Source organism: Montipora foliosa, chromosome 6 (genome assembly GCF_036669935.1).
Source record: "Montipora foliosa isolate CH-2021 chromosome 6, ASM3666993v2, whole genome shotgun sequence".
Classification (NCBI taxonomy): domain Eukaryota; kingdom Metazoa; phylum Cnidaria; class Anthozoa; order Scleractinia; family Acroporidae; genus Montipora; species Montipora foliosa.
In genome coordinates this window covers 65,784,265-65,796,764 of record NC_090874.1, presented here as the reverse complement: position 1 = coordinate 65,796,764, position 12,500 = coordinate 65,784,265, and the positions used below count along the sequence as shown (strand labels likewise).

At 39.2% G+C, this 12,500-nt stretch overlaps 1 protein-coding gene across 1 annotated transcript in view; it reads right to left on the bottom strand.

Annotated features, from left to right (window-relative positions):
- The window catches only part of LOC138008187 (uncharacterized), a 23,278-nt gene that overhangs the window by 1,923 nt on the left and 8,855 nt on the right, over nt 1-12,500 (bottom strand). Inside the window, exons 4-15 of the mRNA XM_068855419.1 lie at nt 12,073-12,476; nt 11,520-11,595; nt 11,233-11,429; nt 9,380-9,518; nt 8,524-8,779; nt 7,685-8,187; nt 6,973-7,130; nt 4,947-5,739; nt 4,083-4,171; nt 2,574-2,642; nt 2,304-2,402; nt 1,783-1,987 (exon numbers count right to left, since the gene is read on the bottom strand). Coding sequence (XP_068711520.1) covers nt 1,783-1,987; nt 2,304-2,402; nt 2,574-2,642; nt 4,083-4,171; nt 4,947-5,739; nt 6,973-7,130; nt 7,685-8,187; nt 8,524-8,779; nt 9,380-9,518; nt 11,233-11,429; nt 11,520-11,595; nt 12,073-12,476 — 2,988 coding nt within the window. The remainder of the gene's footprint in view (nt 1-1,782; nt 1,988-2,303; nt 2,403-2,573; nt 2,643-4,082; nt 4,172-4,946; nt 5,740-6,972; nt 7,131-7,684; nt 8,188-8,523; nt 8,780-9,379; nt 9,519-11,232; nt 11,430-11,519; nt 11,596-12,072; nt 12,477-12,500) is intronic.

Here is a 12,500-nt window from a genome sequence, read left to right as displayed (position 1 = left end):
ACTCTTACCCCCTTACATATCGAGCTAAACTATGTCTTGTGAATCGCACGGTGGATCGTTAACGATCGCTTCTCAATTTGCATTCAATAAGTCAAATTTGATTTAATCATCCTGTAAATTCTTCTCGAGTTGGTACAAGCTCCACATCGGCACGACTCGGTATATTATAGTAATTAAATACACACCGAACTCACGAGATGTCAGCAATCCCACCTCTCTAGCGTTATTCCCTCCGCTAACCGCTGTCACTCCTTCAAATGCCAACTTCAGTACTAGTGCAACGAAGAACGCCTTTATTTCGCTCGATTCTCTTCTCAATAATAACTAAAGCCCCCGATGTCATGTGCACGCTACGTTAATCAAAGCACACAGTGTCAACTACTTTAAATGGAAATGGGGTACACAGCGTATTGAAGATGTTCCCTAATACACCACGTAGTATTTATAATTATAATTATTTGGCCTTCTAAACACTCTCCAACACATATTGCTTGATTATCATCATGTTTAGACCAACTGCCCACTTTTTTAAAAACCAGGCATGCGAGCAGACAATCCGTTTATCTTAGTAACAAGTTTACTTCTTTTCCAAAGAGACTTGACATCCGATCTACACCCTCTACAGATTTGCCGATTTCCTTGAAACAAATACACTACTCGTCACGTTTGTTGGAACACTCACGGCCATCCCCGTTTTCCCCCTCCTCCAATGTTGATTTTCACAACTACTAGCAGTCGCCCGAAAAATTCTCACACAACATTTAATTGGGGGAGGGGAATGTGGTATATGTGGGGAGTGTGATGTGGTATAAGTAGGAGGCAGTGTGCAGGGGCACCCAACGAATCTGTTCCTCACATTATCTGTTCCCCAGAGGAATCTTGCTGGCTGGCAAAAATACAGGTGTTTTGATGAGCTGGCTGGGAAACTTTGTTATTGATAGAGGTTTTGCCTGGGAATTACTGACTTTCTCTAGCATTTCAACCCGAGCTGGCTGTAGAAACTCTGAAGACTGAGGACGACTAAGAAAAAAAAAAAAAAAAAAAAGGACCCCTTCCCTCTCCCAGAGAGTAGTCACAAACATACGACGGCTGGTCAGAGTCATTGCCCTTGCGCAAAAAACCTGTTTAGTCCCGGTTTTGTCGCTTTTCTTCGGTCGTTTTGGATCGAGGGATTAAAAAGCGCGCGGAATCCCTGGCTGGGAAATAAATTTGACCAGCTGGCTGGGAAACCAACCAATTTTATCTAGCTGGCTGGGAAATTTCTTGTGTGTCTTGCTGGGAAAAAGGAACAGATAATGTTTTCCCAGAAACACTGAAAAACACCTGAAAATGCCTTAATAACATTTACTTTCATTAACTGGGGTATAATAATACATTTTACAACAAATTGGTCGTTGGGTGCCCCTGAGAGTTTAGTTAAGCAAAACACTCTATCGTTGAAAACACTTTCTAGGGAACCAGAGCCTGCAAAAAGTCCCTGTCGTGTCTCTCTCATCCTTTCATCACAGAACAGGTTCAAAATTATTCACAGAATACAAGTAGAGAGATATTTTCGTCTGATTGACAAAAACGTGAGCAAATTTCCTTACCGTGTCTATTCACCATGCAATATTTCATGGGACATGTCTAAATAATTTTGCTTTGGACACAAGATGAACGGAAGAATATTAAGTAATAGGTACCTATGTTGGGTCATTTTTATTGCCGTAACCTGTGCAAGACTAAGCAAAACTGACCATAAGTAAGGGTAAAATGGACCCTTTTTGATAAACCATTTGTTACCTTGATTAGGGTATTGGAGCTTCCGAATCGCAGATGACAGTCTCTTGAAATGGCCTGTCTTGTAAATGCTAAACGTTTCCTTTAAGCCATCTCTTTTCATGTTTTTTAAATCTTCCAAATCGCTTGGCTCTTTGTACCCACTCCTTTCAAAAGTGGGCCAATATTCCCCCAGACCAAGTTCCTTCAACCACTCTTCAACACTGTCCTACAAGATAGGAAAATCTTAATTGACATTTTAATTGTAGTAGAGAATCCATCGAAATGATGTCTCAAGGATAAAGTCACATGCAATTGCAATAATATCAAAATCAACAAAAAGAACGATCTTTTATAATTGTTTTGATAAAAAGAAAGACCTAGACGGCCTTAAATGTAACATTATCTTCCAGTATTTGTCTCTTTCATCTAAAACAAACTTCCATTGTATTTTCCAGAGAGGACAGTCGTGTAATCCGTTGTAACTCTGTTCTGTTCACTTCCACTCTGAGGAAAAATTTTCGAGGCTCCTATCCATGACTTACCGGAATACCCTCTTCAATATCTACCCGTGGGATTTTCTTGATTTCTCGTAGGAGTCTCTTGCGATGTCCTCTTATCTCGATGCCAATATTTTCAAGATCCTGTTAAGAAAGTGCCGGTCACATTATCAAAGGGTCTCTAAGAATTGAATTCAGTTTATCACATGTCACTTCACAGTGGCAAATGACTTAAAAGCTGCTTAATGTTTCCTTGTTAACTTGGTTTTTTTTGAAATTATACCTTTAAAGAACTTGTGTGGATGTATAACTTACCTTTTCCGTCATTCCAGGCAAAAATCCCACGGTGTCATATCCATGTTGACGAAAATTGTTTGCATAATTCTGCAGTGACAGAATGAACGAAACATTGTACTCTTAATTAAAGTTCAACTCAGACGCTGCATCAATCTTATTCTATATATGTTGCCGGTAAAATCTGCTCACAGCATTTTAACCTAGGTTGAATTGGTGATCCTCATTTTACCAAGGTTGAATACGCACTCATATGAAGTGAAGAAACTTAAAATTAGGGTCAGGTTAAGATTAGTTTTGGTTATTACACATGGATATGCATTGATTTATTATACAAAAAGTAAATAATGAAAAAAAAATGTGTTTGGTTGAGCATGTTCGTCGTCATAATGTAGTGGCAAAGGCACAAAACTATATAGATCTGGACGGTCCAAGTTCGATTACTTGTAAGTTCGTAGAACAGTTCAATATTGCCTTACCATGTTGAAATGTCGAGACTGAGTGGATAAGCGTATGAATCCTTTAACCGATAAGATAAAGCGAACTTAAGAAGAGATGCGTAAGACAGAGCTGGAGGGAACTTATAGGTGTTTTCAATCCTTTTCGGGGGTTGATAGCTGCTTTAAAGTAGGTAGAGTGCACATTCAACCTCAGGTAAAATGAGGATCACCAATTTAATCTTGGTAAAGCCGGATTCAACCAGAGACCGGATTTGACCAGCAACATATACAGCTATGATATGGGCTTCACATGGTCTTAAAAAATAAAACATGTTCTACTGCATGGAGGAAAACATACGTGTTCACGTTTTCTCATATGTGGTCTGGCTCTGTACTCTAATACTAGAGGTTTAAATACACTAAAGTGCTATTATGGTAAAAAAAAATCAATTCCTTTTTGCTCTTCCGAATTTGAACGAGTGTTGGCTTGGCACCTTATTGGAAAATTTTGAGCTTTGATTTTTATCCAAAGGCTGTTTATTTTAAGTGTAAGTTTTGGATATCATGGTCTGCCATTACTCAAGTTCAAAGCTGACTGATTGGACCCTATGGGAAAGTGACGTCATTTACCTCTTAGCTTAAAATTTCAGCGTCTAAATGCAGCTTATTATACATGCAAAACACGAGTAAAAAAGTCGGAAAGCCCAAAACTCTCTTACTGCATATTAATTCAGCCCGCATACAAACACATTGCAGTCTTGAACTAGTGACTGTTTTACGTCATTTTCTCCTCGATCCAGTTCTCTCAAGATTCTAAAATTAGTAATGGCAGACCATTACATACGCAAAGTCCAGTTAAAATATACAGGTGTATTTTTGAAATCAAGGCTTAAAACTTGGGTCATTTAGTGTTAGGTTAACACAGTTTTGAAATCCAAAGAAAAAGAAGAATTAAGCCGCTCACTTAATCACTTGGATGTTTCCGAAGAATTTAAAATTGAGAATTTCACGTGGTTAGGCTCAGGTCGTACCTTGCGCGAAGCATAAATTCAAGGTCATTATTCACGTTCTTTTTAAGAGATTGTCTCACCATAAATTCTTCAGTCAACCATCGTTCTACCGGTTGGTTGAGATTCGAGTAGGAAGCTTCCTTTTTCAACGCTGATTCGGGACGATCATCTAGACAAACGGAAATGTTAAGAACAATCGGGTTAGGGTTAGGGTTATATTCGTATTCTCAATATTGGACTGGAACTACAATCCTCGCCAAAAATCCTTGAAACACCCCTTTCCCCTGTACAATGTTGAGATGACATTTTATTGTTTGACTGGCTAGAACAGTGTTGAGATGACATTTTAATGTTTGACTGGCTAAAACAGTGTTGGGATACATTTTACTGTTTGACTGGCTAGAACAGTGTTGGGATGACATTTTACTGTTTGACTGGCTAGAACAGTGTTTATATGACATTTTACTGTTTGACTGGCTACAACAGTGTTGAGATGACATTGTACTGTTTGACTGGTTACAACAGTGTTGAGATGACATTCTACTATTTGACTGGCTACAACAGTGTTGAAATGACATTCTATTGTTTGACTGGCTACAAGAACATTGAAAACGGGAGGAGGACGAAAACGGTGCGAGAATGTTCAAAGTGTTTCAAGGTTTTTGTCTAAGATTGTAGCTTGCAATGGAGGCTAATGCGGGGGAAATATATTGAAAAGATTCCCCCGGATTCGCCTCCATTGCAAGCTCGTGCCAGTCCAATACTGAAAATACGAAAATGGTTTATTAGTCCTTGTAGAAGCAAAGGATTTTCAATCCAGTAAATTCTGTCTTCGTCATTTAGTTGATTCTATGGTTGAACATTCAACAAGTTAGTTTGAGCTAGTTTAATGGAATAATAAATAAATCGATTAATTAAGATTAATTTTGTTTCTATACACGTACCACTAAATGCCAATGGCGTGAACGACATCATCATCGAATAATCTTCACTTCCTTGTTTTTGATCCCCATCTATATCAGCCATGATCGATGTCGAGGCGGAGACTAATGCAGACACTGAATATGGAGAGGTTTCTATGTCGTTTTCTAGCTTTCCTTGTTCTTTACTTAACTGAGACGGGATATTTACAGGATCACGTTTAATTTCTTTAGATTCGTTTCCATTCTTTGCCAGATATGAATTGTATGAACGGGGATTGCCAATACTCATTGGACTTAAAGAAGCGCTTCCTTCACTGCTGGACTGAGATTGTGGAAAATTCCCATCGTCATCTGAAAATTCTACCTTCTGTGCCAGGCTTCTCTCTTTAAGACGTGAAAACGATAAAATTTGATCATCTAGGCATTCCTCAGTTTGGACTGCTTGTTCACGCAAAGTGAGAGAGTTCTTCAATTGGAGCCGTCCTTCAGTAAGTTCTGTAGATTCTCTTGATTTTATTTTTCTTGAAGTATTGATCGCTCTTTTCTTGTTTGGAATTTCACCCGCAGAGTACACCGTTTGGTTAGAAATGTTTAGACTATCATTTTCGTGGTCTGTTGTCAGAACACCACCACCTTCCTCATACAGGATAATGGTTTGTGAGGGTCGTTCCGATCTCGCATCCTTGAATTTTACATCAGGAGTTTTGACAACTTTCGTGTCTTGGATTTTCGCGTCTTCTGTTTTGACTGTTCCCTCTTCTGTAATGGTGACGATAGTTTCTTTGTTTTTAGTTTGGTCTGAGGAATCGTGCAACTACGAAGAATGACAATGGAGTCAGTAAGGACTTGATACTTGTTTCCAACAATAAAATATGACAGTGCTATTAGAGTTAGGGTAATTTACGCTGTTTATCCTTTCTTGAGAAGGAGAGGTAAGAGGGCACTTTGAGACTGACTTAATTAAGTTGTCGGTATTCCAAAAATGATGTTGAAGCTACGGGGAGAAGAGCAATATGCTCTTTGCATGACCGAGTCACGTGACTTTGTCAATCATGACAAAAATGCCAGAAATGGAAAGAGCATGATGAAATCAGTTAGAATGTCAATTTTGACGCCACTGACATTTAAGTGCTTGATTTTAGAGCGGTTTGAAAGTTTTAAGAGAATTGTGTGCTGGATGGCAAAGCTTGCCACCCAGGCCCAGCAGCTGTTTTCCATATAAATCTCAGTAAACGTTTTGAGCATTTAAATCACTGTGAAATCTCTCACATAAATGTCAGTGGCCACAAAATTACCATTCTTACTAATTTCATCACGCTCTTTCCATTTCTGGCATCTATTCTGTATCACGACCATATTTGTTTAAGATTGACAAGGTCACGTGACACGGTCATCCAAAGAACCTATGGGACACTTCGCAACGCTTATCGATAATGACGTGAATTTCGGACATATCTGATATTGAGAATGGCAAGTCACATTCTTGTTAATTAACAACGTTCAATTCTTTGCTTTATATACTGGATCATTTCAAGTTTAGGGGGAAGTGATCCTTGTACTCGTCCGGACAATTTTAACTGAATTATCACTTCATAGATGCCTGAACAATTCAGGCAGCTTCAACGGGATTCGAATCCATGACCTCTGTGATGCCGGTGCAATGCTCTACTAACTGAGCCATGAAGACACTCATTTAAAAGCAGGTCAGTTTGTTGGGCTAATGCGCTCTCGTGAAAGGACTGAATCAATGACATATGTATACATTTATTTCAAGTTTTGTTGGATTTAGGAGGAAATCGTTTCTTTAACTTGATTTAAAGCACTTGATAGTGTATTTTTATAGTGTATTTTAATTTTCTCCCGGGTTTCACAACCCACTCAGGAGAAATAACATTTACCGGCAGATTGTATAGGCTCCCTTTAGCAGGAGGAAGACATCAGAAATGGCAGACCAAAAGTTGCTTCCGTCCAGTTGTGCAATCAATGGTGCTTTTTACTTGCTATCCTCCTTTTTTCTGTTCAAATACTAAATATTCTTTGGGCGTACCTTGCTACCTGCGACTTGATGCTCCTGGATGAAGACTTGAGGAACCTGACTCGGTTCATTTCGGTTTTGGTAACAGCATATGCATAGCTTGTTTAAGGGATTGAATAAAAGTTTGTACCAATCTTCACTTTCCGACACAGTTTTTCCCTCTCTTGTTCCTTTATAAAGGGGACAGTAAAAATAAGCTTTATAAGCAAAGATACGATCCAGCTTCAATCAACGATCAGACCTCAAAGGCTTCAAAGGTATTTGGAATATTTGTGATCATTTTACGACACTAAAAACAGTTTGTAATTTCTTACTAATTCAAACGTAACCTTAAAGGAATTTCAGCTTTATCGCACATATTTTTGACATATTTTTTCCCTGTCGTTGTAAAATGAGCGACAGAAACAGAAAGAAAAATAGCTGGCTGAGGGCTAAAGGACTTGGAAATGGTATCTATCGCTTTGATTGGCGCTCTCAATCTTGGTTATATTATCAACTTGCGTAATGCATGATCTCGCCAAGTGTTGCCAAGGTTAGAATTTGAGGCGGTACGCAAAATTCCCAAGAATTTTAGCGTTCTGAATTAATTCAAATTATTCCTTTCGAGTTTGTTGGTTATGGGATTGCGCATAGCCAGCTCAAATCCATTGCGCGATCATAGAATATTTAAATCATACGATTCAAATGATAGTATTTAAATAATCAAAATGATAGTATTACATACCCCATGACCTGTCCGTTAGATTGCAAAGGGAATAAATTGTCAGAAGAAGATAACCAGAGGGCAAACACAGGAGATACCACACCGCGTGCAAGAGACATGTAAACTCTTTTGGGTGTAATATTGCTGCAGCGATAAACATGCCAGACAATCCAGCTAAATAAAGCGAACTGACACTAACGGGTAGTTGACTCTCTAAAGGTTGAGAATCATGAAAAGTTGTCATGTTTGGCTGAGAAGCTGTTTCTACTTTTGATGCAGCTCCTGTGTCTCGTAATTCCCTTGAGACTTGGACAGCAACTCCGATGAAAACAATGCACATGATCACAGCAAATACAAACGTTAATATTTTAGACACTCTAAGTTGGAAGGTTTGTGAAGTAAATAAGCACACCATTACGTATGCGATAACCAGAATGCAGATGAGAACCACCAGCGTTATTTCATTCATATTGACTCCCGAGTACATGATTCCGCCAACAATAATCAAAATAACTGTTGAGGGTCTGAAAAAACAAAAGAAAAGTTGTTTGTGTAAAGGGGCCTTTACGTAAGTCATACCATGGAAGAGGAAGGCTACGCCATGCATAGTGATAAATCTTTTGAAGGTAGGTGCTTTATTTAATGCTGAACCAACTAGAAGAATGTTTCTCGAAGAGCATATTGAAATCCCTTGTTCGATATTTAACACACATATTACTTTATTTAAATACGGGGGTTTTGAATCTGTTGCAGTTCTAGCCTCCAATGGACAACTAAGATAGCGTGTTAAACTTGTGCGCTTAGTGTTTATTTTTCTTTGAGCCTCAGGAATTATCAATAAATTCTACAATCGCACCCACCCGATAACAGTAGAGAAAACAAGAAAGGCCTGGTAAAAGATGAAGAGCAAAGAGATGTGTTCGTTTGCCCTCAACGTCGTTTTGAACTCTCTGATAAGTAAAACCAAGTTGGCTAAGGTTGACGGAGTCCATCGGCGCCTTTGTTTGTAGAATTCATCAAAACTCTCCGGGCAATAGGTACTGTCGACTGCGGCTGCGCAATAGGTCAATCGCCAGCCTCTCTGTATCATCAAAGTACACATCCATCGATCTTCACCTTCAAATACAAGATATACAGGAATATCATTCGAAGATATTGAAAACAGAAAATTTTTTGCTGAAAGGAAAGATGTGGTTCGTTACAACAGCGAACAGGAAAACACTGTTCTTCTTTGGCTAGTTCAAGCGGGTAAATTTTCTGTTGCTCTCCGCCTTTCTCGTGTCTGTATCCAAAGACGTGGCGCACAATTTTTTCAACACGAGTTATGTAGAATTGAGAAGAAATTACTAGCCTATACTTTCAATGGGGAGTTTAAACAAAGACCTAATTCTTTCCTTATTTCTTTGGTGCTTTACATAACATAACATAACATAACATCGTACAGATGCTTCTGACTTCCAGTTGCATTTTGGCCTGTACAGTGAGCTTGAGATGTGGCTCAAAGTCCGAAGCGATTAATTGAGCCCCATTGTCGGTTAGGATGGTTCCGGGGATGCCATGTCAGGCAAGGTCTGTCTCAGTTTTTCCTGTAATTGTGCTTGACAGGGTATTCCAGTTCGTAAACTTCAATAAAGTCCTATTAGTGATCTGTATCGACTGATCTGTAGTGATCTGTTCAATCTTCCGTTTTCAATTGTTTTTTCACCGTAGACTCACCCATATCTTTTGTAAGGAAATCAAAGGCATGATCCACTCCCGTGGCGTAAATTGATAAAACATCTCGAACAGCTTGGCATCTGTAAAGGCTAAAACATCCCGGACAACACAACACGGAACCGAGCATGTGATTTGATACCTGGGATAATGAAAGAAATCAAAAGTCTCAAACCATGTTATCCGGCAAAATTTTCTGAATTTCTGCCACTACTTTGCGGGGTGGTGTGGCTAAATATGATTGGGCACAGGTATGATCTTATTTCACATCTCACGGGTCGTTAATTAACTCTATTAATCTTTGTAAATAGCCATTTCAGTGCCTCAATCCCGCTACGCTGTAAGGTTTATTTCAAACGCGGTCTTGCAAGTCAAACAGCTTAAAATTCCGAGTGTAAACATAAATAAAGGTATTTATAAAATGATTAGGATAGTACGTGACGCCGAGACGCAGTCGAGGGTTTGCATAACTGTCTCAAATTTCCCAACTCCCCTCTTGTTTAGATGAGGCTATTTCAACAGGTAAAAAGTCGTCTATTGCTTATATGTCGTTTATGTATAGTTTCTTTTATATTAACTTCCTCTTTGGCCTCAATATCAACTCATAAAAATTGGCTTATGGAATGAAATGTTGGTGGAACCCACTGGGAACTCGGAAAAATCCGAGCCCTAGGTAGGTTCCGGACCCACGACCCTCCGTGATCTAGTCGGATGCTCTAGCCACTGAGCTACTGGAGACTCTATGGCTCTATGACTCTTTGACTCTATGGGTCTTTGACTCGAGCTGCATCACGCAGCTATAGAGTCAAACAACGACTAACAGCATAGCTCATAACTAGCATCACGCAATTCATGTTAAATCATATCTGAGATGCGGCCAACCAACCATCAAAAATGGCTGCATCGCAGATACGCTTTAAGGTGACTTGCGCGATGCAAGTTATGAGCTATGCGGTCAGTCGTTGTTTGACTCTGTAGCTGCGTGATGCAGCTCGAGTCAAAGCCCCACATTTCACCTTTGCTTACCATATAGTCTCCAGTAGCTCAGTGATTCGGGCATCCGACTGGATCACAGAGGGTCGTGGGTTCGAATCCCATCTGGGGTTCGGGTTTTTCCGAGTTTCAAGTGGGTTTCATCAACACTTCACTTCATATGCGTATATTACTCTCAAATTGGCTTGATAGCACCATTTGCAGACTATTGCACTGGTATCGCATAGGACATGAGCTCAAATCATCCAGGAGCACCGAAAGAGTATATAATTTAGGTAAATATCTGTTCGGAAATGAGGTGGACACTTTTCTGAACAGATATCCCAGGTTTCGGAAAAGTAGTGAAGAGTCTGAATAGTGAATAGAAATTTCGAAACAACAATGAAGTTAGAGTAGACTGTGATATTAGAAAAAGCATAAAATCTGAAAATTTATAACTTATATCATTGTCGGCAAAGTTTGTTTGAGAATCATATTTTACGCAAACATTTTCGGGATAAAAGGACGACGTAATGTAAAGTTTTCGATCACACCTGTCTTGATTACTAAAACTTTCTGACGAGGCAAAAAAACACCTAGAAATTTCTAATGGACGGAACATCTAAAGAGAAATATTTTGTAGGGCAGCTACAAACGCAATAAACCAGCTTTTAAAAGCATTGTGGAAACCATTTTATCGAAATATTTCTTTATAATAGAAAATTAAATAGTATTACCCTGTGTAGAAAATGTAGCTCAAGATACCTTATGTCATTGTTCTTCTTGTCAGCCTGTTGTTTTACGTGGCTTAGCTTTATGCGTCTGTCTTTAAAGAATAGCTTGTTGGTTTTTTTGAAGAGGGTTCACTTTCTAAGTTAATGTACCTTTTGAAACCAATGACCAATGGCATAGTCAAAGATTTGATACCAAACAGCAGGCCCATTTCCCATCGGGTGAGTCCTTGCGCAAACTGCACCAGTATGAGGATCCTCCACAATCTGATCTATCAACGCCTCCACGGACTCATGCGTAAACTTAACGTCAGCATCTGTTGTCAAGATGAAGCACTGATTGTCGTTTGCTGAAAGAGAAGTTGTTAAATAGTTAGATGTTTTTTTTACTTTATTTTGAAACATGAGATTCGCATTGCAACGATCGAACGATAACTAACCTCCCAGAAGTTTCTCCTTGTGATCCAAGACGTATGACATGTACATTACTTGGCTCCAACGTTTTTTGTTTTTTACCTAGTAGGAAAGATTTTAGTCAAACAATTAAACCTGATTTCCTAAATATTAATGATGAAGATGCAGAAATGAAGTTAAAATAATAACCAAGAGAACCAATGGAAAGTCCATTTAACACACTCTTCAGCAAACGGAGAACTCCCGCTCGGAAAGCACTCACTAATTGAGCTACTCTTAATAATAATAAACACTATACATACTTAATAAACGTCTCCCCACAGGGGCTATTCAGGGATAATGACTGAAAATCAACGAAACGACATAACAGAACAACAACAACAACAACAACAACAACTGTTAAAAATCACTACTGGCCTGAGGCAAACCAGTTAGCTATTTACAAGTGCTGCTGAGAAGTTGAGGAAGGGACTACAAGGAACAAATTCAACGAGTGCTCTGTGGTCACAACGGGTCTTGAAAACGGGATCTCCGGATATGTCAGGTGATAATCTAGCTATTTATTGAAGTTTTTCGGACCTTGACATTATCTTTGAGATGAACGGTGAAATCCATTCCACCGGGAAGCTTCCACCTAAGCTGCATTCCATAAGGGGTTTTTAGTTTGGTAGAGTCACTTATTGGCACTTTTAGAGTCTTTTCCACCAAGGAGGCCAGCTGCACTACAAAATTGTTGAGTTTTTCAGCTCTGACAGAGCCGTCAAAAAAGATGTGTGACTCATAATAGCGTCCAGATCCCTGACTGTGTGTATCAACATCGTGGATGGAGCGAAGCAGTTGTTCCATTTCATAATCCTCTTCGTGATACATAGTAGTACAGATAAATATCCTGAGATCGCTTGACAGATCTTGCTGTGTGATGTGTTCCTCATCCGACACTTCGTTCCGCCTGTTCAGTAGCAGATACTGTTCAAGGCACACACCTAGAAAAGTAACCGATAATCGGA